This window comes from Prionailurus viverrinus, chromosome A3, assembly GCF_022837055.1.
Source record: "Prionailurus viverrinus isolate Anna chromosome A3, UM_Priviv_1.0, whole genome shotgun sequence".
NCBI classification, from domain to species: Eukaryota; Metazoa; Chordata; class Mammalia; order Carnivora; family Felidae; genus Prionailurus; species Prionailurus viverrinus.
Genome location: NC_062563.1, coordinates 16830711 through 16847523, shown reverse-complemented (window position 1 = coordinate 16847523; position 16813 = coordinate 16830711). Strand labels below are relative to the sequence as shown.

Sequence of the window (16813 nt, the reverse complement as noted above, 5' to 3'; positions counted from 1 at the left end):
AATCCTGTCTCCCCTACAGGTCTGGAAGGCATTTAGAGCTTCTGAGAGAGATGTTTGGGCAGGGTTTTGTCAGCTTGAACAAAGACATGGAGATGAGGGAGCAGAGTCTGTGGTGTGAAGTCCAGAGCCAGGAGGGATAGGGAGGTTGGGGGATGGACGGGGGCTTTGGAGAGCCTTAGGTGTCAATGAGGGGGATGCACTGTCCTGGGGGCTGAGAGGATGGTGGGGATCTGGGAGGGTGGACTGGAAGAGCTGGTGAGAGGTAGACTGTGGAGGTCCCATGTCTCTAGACCGGAAGAGGGTGGGCGGAGGCTTTGGATCTCACTGTGTCTGGTCCCTGAGGACATGGGAGAGAGCTAGGCCTAGATGTGGCACATTTTAGGAGGCTACTTAATCATTTGTTCAAGGCTCGAGGCCAGGTGAGTGTTGGGGGTGAGTGGTATCTTTCTGCAAGAGGTCCTGTGTTCATCACTATGGGTTTCCTAACAAAGTACCACAGATCAGGGGGCTTAAACAACAGAAATTCATCTTCTCGTAGTTCTGGAGGCCGAGATTAAGCGTGGGCCATTTCAGTTTTTTTGGAGGCCTTTCTGGGTGTAGATAGCTGTCTCTTCCCTGTGTCTTCACATGGTCTCCCTTTGTGTCTGTGTCTGTGTCTGTGTCCTGATCTGTTTTCTCTTATAATCTCTTACCTCCTTCTCATAGAATCTTACAAGGACACCACTTATGTTGGATGAGGGCCTTCCCTATGACCTTGTTTTCCCTTAATCATGTCTTTGAATGCTCTGTCTCCAAATGTAGTCACATTCTGAGGTCCTGTGGGTCAGAGCTTCAACATAGGAATTTGGGGCAACAATACACTGTTCAGCCCATAGCAGGCCTCAAGTAAGGGCAGCTGATGAGAGAAGGAAGACGGTGAGCCCTGAGCTGCCCAACAAACAGCCCAGGGTGATGGGGACCCTGCACATGGCCCTGGGTTTCCAGGGGCACCTTCAGGGCAGAGGGGGGGAGGGTAGTGCCGCAGACTTGGCTCAGATCTGGTTTGAGTCCTGTCTCTAGCACTCTGTGCAAGAACCTTTACCTCTGTAAGGCTCAGCCTTCTTATTTGTAAAATGGGGTGTCATGATATCACCTACGTCACAGAAGATGGCTAAAACTATAAGAAATTCTTGGTATGAATGCTTAGCCCTGGTGTGAGGAGGTGCTCCCATCACCACAACCATTGTCACCATCCCCTGTCCACAGGTTGTGTAAGAGCTAGTCTTACTTCTGAAAAGGAGCTGCTCTGTCAGCTTTCTTGGTCCTGACTGCACGGTCATCAGTGCTGTGAGCACAGGCATGGGGAGGGACCTCCCCCAGCATCACGAAAGCAAAGGCTGGGGGCAGTGACAATGCCAGGGGTCTGTGCAATCCTAGCTGGTGGGTCCTGTCGAGCTATCTTGGTGTTTATTCTCTGTTGCCTGATGGGGGAGTGCTCCCAGGTCAGGAGGAACACTCTGTCAGAGAACAGGGGGTGGGGGTCAGGGTCTTACTCCCTCCTTGCAGGTTGTCACTTTGTCTTGTTTCCATCCTCTTCCCTGGCAGTTTCTGAACTTCTGGAACAAACAGGACACACTGGAGCTGGAGAGCCCCTCACTGACGTCCACCCCGGTGTGCAGCCAGAAGGTGGTGGTCACCACTCCCCTGCACCGGGATAAGACGCCCCTGCACCAGAAGCACGCTGCGTGAGTGCTGTACCTGCCCACTCCTGCTGGCCCCTCCCTCCCAAGCCAGGATCAGGACCACCTTTAGAGAAACTCCTGAGACTGTTTCAAGAAGGCAGCCTCCTTCTGGCTACCATGCCTCTTCGTTTTTGTCAGGATAGCCTGGTGCTTCATCTTTGTTCTTCCTCATTTTTGTTTTTTAATTTGATGGTTTTCTAATCTCCAGACTAGCGTCCAGATAGCCATGAAAAAAGTCTTCTAATCTAGTGTGACTTTTCCGTGCAAATCCACTGTGCTTGAGTAGCCTTATGTGAAGGACAGAAGTGCCTGGTTCTCCATCTCTCCATGGTGCCCAGTCAGGAGGAGGTCAGGCTGTGAGCCTAGAAAGCTCAGTGTTTCACCTATACAGGTTGCTTAACCGTGTGCTTTTATGGAGGTGTTTTCATATAAGTGTACTTCCTGTGTCATCCTGACTCTGAATTCCAGGTAGAGACAGTTGCTATGTGCTTCTGCTTATTACCTTTGCTGCAAGAGAAGCATTGCCTAATTATGTCCTTAGGAAGCTGTATAATTCAGGAATCAGCTCAGAAATTTTAGCCCTTGTAATGATACACAATGTCAGGAAAGATTTATGAATCCCCTGGTCAGAAATTGGTCTTAGCAGTTGACCGAGTTTAACTGACATGTTGGATGCAGAGTGCTTCTCTGTTCAAGCCAAAATTTTAAAAATCTAAGCCTTTAAGTGGATATGCTGGTGCCACAAAAGGCACTGATAATTCTCTTTCTCCTTTTTCTTTTCATCTGGTTCCTAGTCTGCTGCTGCTGCTGCTCTCGCTTTTCTGTTTTCTTCCACATGAGGAAGCATTTCCACTACTGTTCATTCCTCTATAAATCCGTATTTCCATCTGGGAATAATGTTCTTCTCTCTGAAAGTCATCTCTTAATGTTGCAGTTTGGTGAATCTGCAAAGTTCGTGTGTCTGAAAAGTTGCCTTAATGTTTGAAAGGTAGTTTTGCTGGGTACAGAACCCTAGGCTGACAGGTTTTTCTTGTGAGTTTTATTTTTATTTATTATTTTTTCCTTTGAGTTTTAAAGATGTTCTCCTGTCATCTGGCCTGTACTGTTTTATTGTTTGTTTGTTTGTGTTTTTGAGAGAGCTTGCAAGAGTGTGAGCTGGAGAAGGGCAGAGAGAAATCCCAAGCAGGCTCCATGCCCAGTGCTGAGCCCAGCGTGGGGCTCAATCCCATAACCCTGGGAACATGACTTGAGCCAAAATCAAGAGTCGGACACTTAACCAACTGAACCACCCAGGCGCCCCTCCCTCTGATATTTTTGCATCATTCTGCCTGCTCTCAGGTGGTCTCCTCAGATGTGTACACTGATTAGTGCCCTGCGGAATATTCAGGGAGGCCCATCTACAGATGTCCGTGCAGCCCTCTCCTCTCCAGTGATGCTGTGTTGTGCACATCTCTTCGACTCAGGGTCCTGCCGGGTTCCCCTCTGCTCCCCTCCCTGAGCTTTGCCCAGGAACTGTCCTCATCTGTCTTCCGTCTCTCGTGTCCCTGTCCTCGGTCATCTGGTGCCTGGGGTCTTGAAGCCTATTGTGTCATCCATAGTGTGTTGTTGCTCTGTTGTTTCAGGCAGGAGAGTAAATCTGGCCCCAATGTCCTATTTGGGCCACAAGTGGAGACCTGCTACTTCATCTTTAAATCCAGATTCTTCTCATAAAAGACTGTTTTGGTTTTCCTCTTGTCTCTTTCAGAAGTTATTTTTGACATCTGCAAGGTGGTATAATAGGCAATGGTTGTTTGGACTTCATTCCAAATTTGACTAGTTTCCCTGCCCACTGATTTTTATATCCCACCTTTCCCATTTTCCCCCCATAGAAGTTATGAAAGGACAGCTCTTTAACAAATAAATAAAACGTGCTCAGTATATGGTATTTCCAATGGTGATAGAAACCGTGAGCGGGGTTATACAGGCCTGGGGAGCACAGAGTAACGGAGAGGGGTTTCTAACTTAGAAGGACATCAGGGATGGCCCTGTAGGGAGGGGGAGCCATGCAGAATTTTGAGAGAGGAATTCCAGGCAGGTTGAACTGCAAATGCAAAGGCTCCCAGACAGAAACAGGCTTTTTGTGTTTTAAAGAACAAAAATAAGGCCAGTAGGTTTGGAGCGAATCTGGTGTAGAGAATGGTAGGTGAGAAGTCGGGGGTCACCAGGTCACCAGGTCTGTGTGTTAGTGGGGCTGGGCTGTGTTGAGCAGATCTTACTGGTTCATAAAGCACAAACCTTCCTCACTCTTAAAATTTGGTTATTTTCTGGGTTAGTGCTTTTTTTGAGTTCTTCCCAGAGAGGAGGCTGTGAGCAGGGAGGGTATGAGGTCTGTGCCATCTGATGTCTGGGCTGTCTGTGTACTGTTTTTCCACCACAGGAGCTGGATCTAGAAGTCTTGAGGGAGAAGAGCTGTGACCCCAAACCGCAGGCTCTGCTTTGTTTTTATGTTGCGGAAAAATCTGACACCCAACCTGCTGTTATTCCTTTGTAGCAAATCTTTTCTTTCTCCCTGGATCCTTGTAGAGCTTTGGTTTGCTTTTAGTTTTGTGTGTGTGTGGGTGTGTGTGTGTGTGTGTGTGTGTGTGTGTGTGTGTGTGTGTATGTATGTATGTGTATGTAGTTTATTCCTGAAATGTGCCAGGCGTGTAGGTGTGCTGTCTCTTTATAAATCGCTCCCTCTTCCCCCCACCCTGATTTTCAAACTCAGGACTCAAACTTTGAGCTAAGAAAATGTGCTTTTTTTTTTTTTTTTTTCTTTCTTTTTTAATTGTTTCTCTGGTGGTCTGCCCCTTTCCTTCCACTTCAGGGCCTCCTTCCTACACAGTCTTTTTGGTTGTTTGCTGTGTCTCTGTCTACCCTCACGTTCCTGTTCATTGTCCTAAGCCATCCAGAATTCTGAGGGAGCATGGTGGGGCTGTCTTCTGATTCACCAGTTTGCTCCTGCAGTCTCCCACCTGCTGAGGCCTCTGGCTCACAGAGTGGAATTATTTTCATCTCAAGTAATCGTCTGTTTTTCCTTTTCAAGTCGGTCTTCCTTGGTGTTCTAACATGCATGTATTACTACTTCTTGCTGATACAGTGAATTGGAGAGGTTCTAGAGTTTTCTCATATTTGTTGCAAAAATATGCAACATGGGGCACGCACTCTCTGGAGAGGGCTTGGGGAAGGGACTTGGTCTTCCTGGATTATTGCCTCGCTCCCCTGACCTCTCATGGGCAAAAGCTCCATGTCCCACAGAGACTTGGAGTCATCCCTTTGAACTGCAGTTTGAACTGTGAGATGTTTACATTTGACTGTCACTTACTGTCTTTCGTCATCTTTATGGGGCGGGCAGGGTGTCTGTGTGTCCTGTGTGGGAGATAACAAGGACTTGGGAAGAGATTGAGTGGATCCCTATCTAACCCCCACCCTGAGGCAGGAAATAAAGATTGGTTTACCCTTGTTCCAGCCTTTTATCTCCCTGTGGAATGGCTGGCAGGCTGGGGGAGGTGGCCAGAGCAGCAGCCCCAGTAATGGTGTCCATGTTGGCCTCTGCTCCTGAGTTCCTGACTACCTTGATATTTCTCCCATCCTCTGACGGCCCCAGTAAGGCCTGGGAGTCCACTGTAGTGGTACCTCTAGCTGACTGGGGTCACACAGCCTCATGCAGGTGGAGAGCTAAAGTTGGCCAGCTGGTGGGCCCGTGCCTGCAGCTTGGTGTGGGCCTGTGAGGGATCTCTTCTGGGCCCTCCCCAGTAGGCTTCTCCTTCATTGGCAGATATTGCATGCTGCCAGGGTCAGGGCTGATAGAAGTTTTTTAGTATCTCTGCTTGTGGACCAGACTCTTCCCAGGTTTCTGTCTGCTAAAACTTTCCCTCCCCATTTGTGTCCCCACTGTGATAATTTTGAGGGGACTTGGGAAGAGGGTACGCTAAGCATGTGCGTTGGCTTCACCATCTCGCGTCACATGTCTTCCTTTAATAATGCTGCTGCCACATGCTCTCCATGGGGCACGCACTCTCTGGAGAGGGCTTGGGGAAGGGACTTGGTCTTCCTGGATTATTGCCTCGCTCCCCTGACCTTCTCTCACTGGGCCTGCATGCAGTATGGCTACAGGCTTGCCTTGTTTATGAAAAGTCCTCACTCCCTCTCTCTCTGACCCTCCCTCATTCATGCTCTGTCTCTCTCTGTCTCAAAAATAAATAAACATTAAAAAAAATAAAAAAAAAAAAAAAGGGGGGGGGCGCCTGGGTGGCTCAGTAGGTTAAGCGTCCGACTTCAGCTCAGGTCATGATCTCACGGTCCGTGAGTTCGAGCCCCGTGTCGGGCTCTGTGCTGACAGCTCAGAGCCTGGAGCCTGCTTCGGATTGTGTGTCTCCCTCTCTCTCTGACCCTCCCTCATTCATGCTCTGTCTCTGTCTCAAAAATAAACAAACATTAAAAAAATTAAAAAAAAAAAAGTCCTCATTTATCGGCTAATGTTGGAGCAACAGTCTCAACCATTCTTCTGCCTGGCTGGGGCTCCAGGGCCCTCTTAGACTATGTCCTGTTCTTTCCTGTTTCTGAGGCTGGCGCTTCCTCTAAGCGCCTGATGAAGACCCTTGGGTGGAAAGGTGGTGGGTGGTGGAAAGGTGCCATGGGAAGAGACCATGTACCTGGGGCTTGCTCCCTGCTGCCAAGGCCAAAGGTCAGGTGGAGGGATGGTGGTTGTCATGGGCAGCCTGTGGCGGTGTGGCTGGTGTCTGTCCCCCACCCGGTCGATAAGCTTCCTTCTCTGGCCCTGGCAGGTTTGTAACCCCAGATCAGAAGTACTCCATGGACAACACTCCTCACACGCCGACCCCATTCAAGAATGCCCTGGAGAAGTATGGACCACTAAAGCCCCTGGTATGTGGTGCAGCCCAGCGGGTATGCACAGTGGGGTTGCTTGGGTCCATGCAGCCATGTATGGCTCACAGAGCTCTTCCCCTCTGAGATCTCATTAGACTCTGCCAACCTCTCAGAGGTTGCAAATACCCTGATGTTATAAATGGGGGATCTGAGGCTGAGCTACTTACCAATTCATCAGATATTATCCAAGCACCTGCAGTGTGCTGAGTGGGCACTGGCTGGTGCTGGAGACACAGTCGCACCCTGGTGAATCTCGGTATCGGGGGTGGGGGCAACATCAAACACACAAATAACTCGGTACTCCCAGTGCATTATCGGTGCTGGGGAGAAGATGGGCAGGGGCTGGAATGGAGGACGGGCTTGAGTGCTGGGGCTAATTGCCCCTCACACTGAAGCCTTTGACTAACTGCCGGTTCTTTATAAAACATGTGTGAGCCACTTGTGGGCAGGCACAAGGGGCCAGTGAGGCACCTTCCTGGCCGTGGACAAACTGCCCTTCTACCCACTCCTTCCAGTGGGATGCTCTTGCTTTCCCTGGTGAAAACAGAAAACTGGCACTGTGGGCTTTCTGAAACAGAGGCAGGTGTTCTAGAAATGAATTGAAGGTGAGAGAAAGGTTGTAGAAAAGCATTTGGCCTGTGAACAGGGTCTGTGGTGTGCCCCCGACCCCCATTGTGTGGGATTCTCGTGCTGTGGTCTCTTCGGCTCTGGGATGGAGCTGATGAAGTTAATGGGCCCAGTGAAGCACTAGTTAGCACTGCCCTCTCTAGTTCAGGTGGGGATACAGTTTCCAGACCCTGAGACATCAGCCTGCTCTCTAGACAGGCTTGATAAGGCACATCTGACCTTGGCAACCAAAATTAGAGCACGTAGGGGCTTTTAGAATGACTTCTCAGGGTTGCCATCCCCTACACTTGCTGCTCTCTTTTTCTGTTCGCTGCCGCCTGAGGCCAGAGTGGTCGTCTGGAAGCCCATAGGCCCAAGAAAGGGAAATGGAACCAAGAATCCCCGTTAGTGTGGAACAAAGGGGTAAAGGAGTTTGGGCTCGAGCATGTCCAGGTTCTAACTTCATAGCTATGTGATCTTGGGCCAGGCACTTGATCTCTGAACCTCCCATTTCTACCTTGTGGAAGATGACAGCTGTTGCACTGAGTTTTGTGAGGGTCACATTGGTGATGTGTAGGTGCACTTCTGGCTCATGACGGTCCTCGGTGAGTTGAGGTTAATGTCTACTTGTCCAAGGCAGGACAGTTAATGGTCACAAATGAGTGTGAGGCCAGCATCCTGGCCCCAGGCCTCCTTGCATTGCCTAGGATAGCCAAGGCGCGTCTGGGTGCTGTATCCTAGAGCCTGGGTGTGGAACCTCACATGGGCTGCCCTGTCCCGCCCCCAGCCCCAGACCCCGCACCTGGAGGAGGACTTGAAGGAGGTGCTGCGCTCTGAGGCCGGCATCGAGCTCATCATTGAGGATGAAGTGAGGCCTGAGAAGCAGAAGAGGAAGACTGGGGTGAGTGGCCGGTGGGGTGGGAAATGCCCTTACTGCCTGCCTGGGCAGCTCGGGCCAAGGAAGCCATGGGGAGGTGAGGGGAGAGAGTGGGGTGGGGGTCGGGGGTGGTGGGGAGTCTGGGGACAGCTGGTAAAAGGAGGGTACTGGGGAAGGTAAAGCTGCAGCCCCATGCCCTTTGTTCCCCAGAGTGGTTATCAATGAAACTGACCAAGGTGAGGCTCTAGTGCTCAGGACCCTTGCCTCTTCCCCACTGAACTAGCCCCTTACTCATGTAGCATTGTGTTCGGACCCTTCTAAGGTGGGCTCTGGGCTCAGAGCAGTAGATTAGAATGGTGATGTAGACCCAGATGTGGTCACTCCCTCCTAGAGCTCAGGGGGCGGAGGCAGACACTAGACAAACGCATCACGACCATCTCAATACATGGTATTAAGGGAGTAGAAAGGGACACAAAAAGGATTCCAAGGGATTCCAAGGATTCCTCAGATGGAGTCAGCCACGCATCTGGGCTGTGGGAGCCAGGTGGGAGACAGTTGGTTTGGGTGAGGTGGAGAGCTGGCAAGGACACCTGGGTACAGAGTACAGGGCAGGGGCTGCCCTGGGCCAGCCCAGAAGCCACACCTCTGCTGCACCATGTGTGTGGGTTTCCTGAAAGCAGATGGATTCGGTGTTCTCCCTTTTTGTAGATGCTTTCTTCTGGGAGAGGGCGGAAGATGGGAATGTGCCAGAGAGGTGTGTAGGGAAGGGGGATAGTCAGTCTGGGAGTGGCCCACTGGGTGGGGGCCCCTAGGTTCAGATAACTTGACCTCTCTATGTCAGATGGTGGTTCTGAGACATGCCGGCACCTGTTTAAGGTACACTGCTGGGTTAGGGGGTGAGTCATTCCCAGAGCTCCTCCCTAATATTGGAGCTGACCTTTGACCAGCTTATTGGAGGTGCAGGCATGGGGCTGGGGCATTCCTGTAACAAGCCTGTGTCCCTCAGGTTTTACGTGTCTGTATTCCTTGTTTGCAGGTGAGTATTTGAGGTGTAATTTGGATGATTCTCTCCCAGGCCTGTTTAGGGGTGTGTTTAGTGTGGTAGAGGCTTGGGAGCTATGCGTGGTCCATTGAGGGATGAGGAGCAGGTGTCTGGATGGAGGCATTTGTGTCCTTGCTTCCTGTGGTTGCATCTGGCAGGATGGTCTGCCCTACGTGCTGAATCTGATGGGGCCAGGGTCTCCCAATTCACCTGCACACCCCACACCCTGCCCCATTCTTGCCAACCAGGGGCCTGGCTTGAAGGCCCCACTGCATCAGGGCGTGAGTCTGTGATCAGGGCAGATGGGGCAGGCGTACCCAAGGTTCTGGTGGTGACTCAGGAGGAATCCCAAATGTCTGCCCTAATTGTCTCCCCCCTCCCCACCCCCAGCTGCGGCGGAGCCCCATCAAGAAGGTCCGCAAGTCCCTGGCTCTTGACATTGTGGATGAGGATGTGAAGCTGGTGATGTCCACACTGCCCAAGGTGCTGTCCTTGGTAAGGGGTCTGAGAGAGAAACGCCCCCCCCACCCCCGGCCGCCTTACCTGCTCCCCTGCCCAGAACTACAGAGGGCTCCTCTGTCCCACGGAGGATGGAGTCTCGCTGGAGACCCTCTGCCTTTGGAACCCTTTAGCTGTGGGGGAACCCTGGCAGCAAAGTGGCCCAGTGGTTCTCAGACCAGGCTTCTGGATATCAGGCTCTGCAATGAGGGGCTGATAGAGAAGGTGGGGCTGGGCACCCACCCCCAGCTTCAGTCAAGATAGCTCTGCATGTGTCTTTCACAGAAAGGTTTATTTGGCAAGAGTTTACATTGCTAGAACATGTTTGCAAACCATGGATCTGGGTCCTTAGCACCTTCCATTATATTCTACTCATGGTGGTGATGTGCAGAGGGTCAATGGTAGGCTTAAGGCACAGCCAGGTGGTTGGGGCACATCAGCCCTGGGATGGGTGCTCTCCAGGTCCCATTGCTGAGCTCAGGAATGGGGCTGTTGCCTATGCAGAGCCTGCCCCCAGAAAGCTTGCCACACTGTTGATCCCTCTCAGCTGACAGTGGTATGTTTCCCAGTGTGAGGCAGTGAGGAGTGTGGCAGGAGTCATGAGACAAAGGATTGCCTGATCAGATCCTGCAGATATGGGGACTTAGGACTGCTGTAGCCATAGCCCTTGCGGAGAAGCATCACTGGGTGGGGAGCCCCACCAGGCTGGGGACTTAGTGCCGTGCATCCAGACCTGTAACAGGCATCACCGTGGGCATGTAAAATAATTCTCAAACGGTAAAGAAGTATAGCAAGTAGCTAAGAGCATGGGATTTGGGGTGGGGTGGATCTGATGGAGTCCTGGCACTGGTGACACTGGCTCTTGCTCTCTGGGATCTCTTAGGTTCCCCGAGCCTGACTCTTGCCTGTCATAAGAGCACCTAGCCCAGCAGACTGTTAGGAGGGTAAAGGAGAAGTGCTGGGAGACTGGAGGGCCTGGAGGTGTTTTGTGCAGCTGTGTGTATGTGCTGGTTGATGCTGCCATCTCTGACTGCCCGCCTGTGGATATTTCTGATCCCAGGAGAAACTAGAGCACCCCCCCCCCCCCCCGCCCCTGCCTGAGGCTGTGGGGAAGGAACCAGCTCCATGTAAAAGGGACCAGCACTTTTGGGCATTTATTAGGTGAAGGCTCTGAAACAGGCACTTTACAGAGAAGTCCCCATCTGGAAGAGAATACTGAGGCTTAGAGAAGTTAATGTCCTGCCCAAGATCCAACAGCCCAGAGGTAGTGCTGCTGGGATATGACTAGTTTTCTTCCTTCCCACCGTGCTTGTGGCAGAAGGGTGAGTCTTTGGCTTGGTTTTGATTTCAGCCGACAAATGTCCTATCAAGCTCCTCCAGCCTCTCTGTGCCAGGCATCAAAGAGGACAACAGCCTACTTAATGAGGGCTTCCTGCAGGCTAAGCCCGAGAAGCCCATGGCGGTGCAGAAGTCCCGAAGCCACTTTCCAACACCTGCCCCTGTGAGTGCTGGCCACGAATGTGGTATTCCCTTTGGGGATTTTGCATAGACTGTTGCCTCTGCCTGAATGCCCTTCTGAGGCTCTGTTTGCTTGATTAACTTACACTTCAGATCTCAGTCTGGACATCACACCCTCAGGGAGCCCATGTGTTGGAGACCTGCACCCCCTCCCTGCCCCCCCAGCCCTTTTATGGTGTGGTCTCGTAACTAGGTCATCGTCTCTGTGTTTAGTTGCTTAGCACATGTCTGTCCTCAAAGGCAGATGTCTATCTTGATGTCTGCCGTGGCTGCTCGCACCTCAGTGTCTGTATGTATGAATCTCTTGCTGTTCCTTCCCACCAACCTGCTTGGCTGTAGCTTTGCCTCGTGAGGAGGCTGGTGCCCACAGCCAGGGGCACAGCCATGTTGCCTGGTGCAGCCTCCTTGCTTTACATCTGAGGAAGCCCTGAGACAGGACCGACTTCTCCAGGGCCACCAGGAAGGTGGAGGGAACACAAGAATACTTGTGGCTTCAAAAGGGAGGAGGGTCATAGAAATGTCCCCCACCCCTCTGGACAGGCTCACAGCATTCACTGAGAGCATGCTGTCCCTGGATGGTAACTCATTTGCCTCCTCCCAGATGACCAGCGCCTGGAAGACGGTGGCCTGCGGGGGGACCAGGGACCAGCTCTTCATGCAAGAAAAAGCCCGGCAGCTCCTGGGCCGCTTGAAGCCCAGCCACACGTCTCGGACCCTCATCTTGTCCTGAGGGGCTTGGTGCTCATTCTTATGTTTACAGGGGGTTGGGGGGACCAAGGTTGGTCTGTGAATTTGAGAATCACACTCAGATGACCGCCTGCAGGGAGCCTTCTGCCGCCAGCCCCTCTCCAGACTGCTCAGGTGGAGGCAGAGCAGGGCCACCCACTGTCCTGTCTCCAAGTCCAGCTGTGGCTGTGGGCGGTTCCTGGTGCTAACAGAACAAAGTCCCACCCCTGGGCCTGCCTGGTCCTCTCCCCAGTGTCACAGGGAGTCCCTTTAGCTTCTCCCAAGCCCTCGTCAGGCCTGGCCTCATCTCAGACCCCTGATTAGGACGGGGGACGTGGCCAGCATGCTCATTCCCTCAACCTGTTAGTACATTTTCTTGAAAGAATAAAATTGCCTTTTTCTTTGTGCTGTTGTCTACTCCGTCTTCCTCTTGGATGCTGCTTGTGCTTTCCCAGTCACTGTGGTTCCCTGGTGACTGTTGTTGGGGTCTTGAGGGATGTGGAGACCTAGGTCCTCATCCTCAGAGCATTGCCTTGTCTGTACATCTGCACAATCTTCCCCCGAGGGGCCCAGTGTCTTGGGGGCAGTTTCATCTGTGGGCGTCTCAAAGCTCTGAGGATTCTTGGCTGTTGGCGGGGAGGGGAGGGTGCATTAGCATCCTGCTTGGCCTTAGGCATGGTTGGCTGACCTGGCCTGCCATGAGCCCTGCCCCCAGGTGAGACCAGTAAAGAAGTGAATGGCAGCTGGACAGAACCTTCTGGCACAGTAGTCTTAACTTGGCAAGGCCATGGCAGCAGTTGGAGCTTGGGCTGTGGTCCACCCTGATCATGGTGCAGTGGGATGACGGGCACTTGGCTGGAATCTGGGGATTGAAGAGGGATGGGTGCCAGGTCTGAGAAGGTCTAGACTGGGGAGTGAGGTATTATTCAGCAGTAGGGTTCATGGGATTTGGCATGTGGCCATCCTTGGGGGCTGAGGTCTCAGTTCACCACAGGACGGGCATCTGCCTGGGACAGACCCATCTCTACACTCTGCTTCAGTGCCTCTGGTTCCCAAGGGAGACTTGAAGACCAATCCTCTTGCCTGGGGCCCTGTCCTGTAAAGAGGAGGACTGGGAGTTAGTCTGACTCTGACACACCCCTGTCCTGTTAAATTTGTACATGGGGTCTTGTGGCTCAGCATGGCAGAGCCCTCCTCAGGTGACCCCCGGTTTGAGCCTGGCTAAGTCCTTCCTGCACCTCCTGTGGCCAAGCCAGATGCTCCAGCCAGTTCTATGGCAGGGCCACATCTGCCACATGCCCCTGTGCCTTTGTTGATTTCCTGGCCTGGACCCCTTCCCCCGCCCCCCACCAACTCCTTCCCCCAGGGACCTGTAGATCCTAGACTTCATCACTGAATGGTCCCCGCAGGGCTATCAGCATTGACAGGTGACCCCAGTGAGGGACTAAGGGACCTTCATATCTAGGGTTCACTGTGACTCGGTAGGACACCTACATCAAAATCGGATGCAACAAGCCTCTGAGACCACCTGCCCTCTAGTCCTCCCACCCTAGATTTATCATAGGCTCCCAGAGAGCTGTTGTTGGGCAGGTGGTCAGTGGCTGCACCTCAGTGAGCTGGCCTACAACCCACCAGGGGCTTTCTGACAGTGCCTGCTCCCGGCTGCCTCGTCCACCTATGCCCAGGGCCTGCCCTGAGGCTCCCTGCTAATTGCAAACATGTTAACTTGCCACCTCTGGCGAACTCTGCACTGGAGCTATTCTCTGCTTCATGCAGTAAGTGAACAGGCATCGAGGGTCCCCCGTGTGCCTGGTGCTGAGGATACAAGAATAAACGCCAAGACGCTTCCAAACAACCTTATTCTCACAGGGCTTAGATTCTAGAGAGGGCATAAGCCAACATCTGTACACAAGCCAGAGGGGCTTTGAAGAAAGAAAGCAGGGGAAACATGAATGGCATGGGGGCCAGGCTGCCTGCTAGGAGGAAAGGGAGGCTTGGGTGAGGAGGCCAGATGCAGCCCCTGGCCACCGTGGGGTCACCACGTGGGCCGCGGGGACTGGTTTACCAGGGTCGGTGCTGAGGGCGCCTTGCGGTTTGATTGGAAGTGTGGGACCCCACACTTTGCTCCAGTGGGGCCTGCAGCCCCTGGCTGGCCTGGGGAACTTGGTCAACTGGGTTGATTCAGGGCCCAGTGTTTCCTAGGCCAGTGCGACAAGCAAGAGGGAGTGATGATGAGGTGCTGAGGTGCCAGGTACCTGACTTCAGGGAGGGAGGAGGGCAGAAGACAGGTGGGAGGGAAAGGCGGGATTCAATTAGGATGGCAGAGGCTGAGTGTCCTGACAAGATCCAGATGGTGGCTCAGTATCTGCTGGCTCACATGGCCTGGAGGTGAAGGAGACGGGGTCAGAGGAACAGAGGCTGTGGGAGAGGATTCTGGCAACTGCCCTCTAAAAATTACTGCTTCTGGCAGCCAACCCCCTGCACGGGTCACGTGACTTACGAAGCCCAATGGGAAGCCCCTGATTGCCGCGTGAGGGATTGTGGGAAAGCCTGCTGAGAGAGGCGGGAATGACCAGGTGACTCCAGGCGTGTGAGCGAGCACATCCTAAGCCATCCAGCCTCACCTGATCTGGCCCAGTCCGGAACTGCTCGGTTGACCACGGACTCTTGAGAAATAGGAAATCGGTATTGTTTTAAGTGCCACTAAATTTGGGGGTGGTTTGTTGATACGGGCGCTGTTGCACAGTCAGCAGACGTTGGTCAGGTGTCCTGGCCCTCACGGAGCGGGAGGCCACAGCCGAGAGTTCAAGCCCCGGCTGGACCAGCACCAGGGTGGAAGAGCAAGGCGTGGCAGTGAATAGCCCGTATGGCAGTCACGAAGAACTCCGAATGCGAAAATGGTGTTCTCAGCTCGAGGTTGCTGCTGGGGTTCGGGAGCAGGCTAGGCGCCCCCTGGGAGGAGAGGGGCAGGTGGACATTGCGCGACGCCGTGGAGACTTATGTTTAGCTACAGGGCGTCTGTATGATGTTTGAGATATGTCGTGCAACATTTATTTGCATTTTATATCTCCCCTTTAATAAAGGGAATTGTCTTCTAAGATGTTTTAATACATTTTTGCCTATTTTTTATTTTTAAAAGCCTCACATGAAATTCAAGTGACATAGAGGTGTATAAACTAGAATGCAGAGGTTCCCTCTCATCGATACACCCTCATTTTCCTCAGAGGTGACCACCACTAACGGTATAATGAAATGCTTCCCAGATTCTGCCATGCATCTGAATCACAGTAGGATCCTGTTAAAAGGCAGACTTTGGTCCAGGAGGCTTTTCAGGCAGGGCTTGGGTTTCTAATGAGTTTCCAGGTGATGCTGAGTTGGGGACTGCACTTTGGGTAGTAGGGATCAATGGTACTAATCATTCAGTTGATCAAAATCAGTGAGATATCTGGGGCCATTGCTATCTTGTCTTCTTCTGGGTCTCTACAACATCTCCTAGAGTTTCACTCACTCTAAGAACTCAGTCTTGGCAGATTCAGGCCAGCCTTGGCCATGTGGTTTCCAGGGTGATAGCTCCCTGGACCCCTTCCACCTGCCCCTGATTCTCAGGCAGTGGACATCCTCTTGGGAAGGGCCTGTCTAGTTGCAGTTACACCTGTATTGTACTGGCTTATCATACATTATTGACTCTCCCATTTGCATGTAATATCCAAGGGAGCAGGGATGATACCAGCCATGTTCACGGCTTTATCCCCAGCACTGATTAGTGACTGGCACATAGTAGGTGCTCAACAAATATTTGTTGAATGAATATGAAAACCAGGAGGGATCAGTGATGCTGTGGCCATTGTTGGGCATTCATGAGCTAAGGATCTCATGTTGGACTACTTGAGGTGGGGTTGTCCTCTTGCCAAGACCAACGAAAGATCTGACTTTCTGCTATGTGACCATAGGGCCTGACCAAAAAGTGTCTGTGTCTGAGAGTTGTATGTGTATCTTGAGAGTCCCCCACTTCTTCCATTCCAGCCACCAGAGGTCCTTCCCAGAGTCATACCCCACCTTTTCCCAGATGCAGGCTTCCCTGTCCCAGGCTGGACCATGTCCTCCATCGTCACCTGTGCTGGAGTGCTCAGAGATTAAACTGACTCTGAAGGCCTGATACACAGTCTCTGCTCATGACTGATAATCACAGATCCCTTCTACGTGCCAGACTCAGTTTTGTTCCCTTTTTATTGTGGTTTAAAACATAACAAAGTTTACCATCTTAACCTTTCCTAAGTATACAGTTCAACCATGTTAACTGTATGCACATTGTCATGCAACAGATATCTAGAATTTTTTCAGCTTCTGAAGTTGAAACTGGACCCATTAACTCCCCAGTCTCTGGAAACCACCATTCTACCTTCCATTTCTATGAATTTGACTACTCTTAAGTATCTTGTATAAAGTAGAATCATATTGTTTTGTGATAGCTGATTTAACTTCACATAATATCAAGGTTCATCCCTGTTGTGGTTTGTATCAGAATTTCCTTCCTTTTTAAAAAAATCTTTTTAAGTTTATTATTTTTTTGAGAGAGAGAGCACACTTGGGGAAGGGGCAGGGAGAGAGAGGGAGAGAGAGAATCCTAGGATGGCTCCGCACCACCAGTGCTTGGACTCACGAACCAGACTCAAAATCATGACCTGAGCCGAAGTTGGATGCCTAGCCAACTGAGCCACACAGGCACCCCAGAATTTTCCTTTTTAAGGCTGAATAATATTCTGCTGCATGTATAGACCACATTTTACTTACCCATTCATCTTTCTGTGAATGGACACAAGGTTGCTTCCACCTCTTGTCAGTTGTGAATAAGACTGTCAACATGGGTGTGCAGATATCTCGAGATCCTGTTTTCAGTCCTTTTGGCTGTATACCCAG

The 16813-nt window shown here is 51.7% G+C and overlaps 1 protein-coding gene across 3 annotated transcripts in view; it reads left to right on the top strand.

Annotated features, from left to right (window-relative positions):
• MYBL2 (MYB proto-oncogene like 2) overlaps window positions 1-12301 on the top strand; it is a 36524-nt gene extending 24223 nt beyond the window's left edge. For 2 of the 3 annotated variants that reach the window (XM_047853217.1, XM_047853220.1), the window contains 6 exons: window positions 1585-1724; window positions 6527-6626; window positions 8023-8136; window positions 9545-9649; window positions 11004-11153; window positions 11772-12301. In XM_047853217.1, coding sequence (XP_047709173.1) covers window positions 1585-1724; window positions 6527-6626; window positions 8023-8136; window positions 9545-9649; window positions 11004-11153; window positions 11772-11900 — 738 coding nt within the window. In that variant the 3' untranslated portion in view covers window positions 11901-12301. The remainder of the gene's footprint in view (window positions 1-1584; window positions 1725-6526; window positions 6627-8022; window positions 8137-9544; window positions 9650-11003; window positions 11154-11771) is intronic. The other variant, XM_047853218.1, reaches the window with a different exon arrangement.
• Window positions 12302-16813: the final 4512 nt, after the last annotated feature.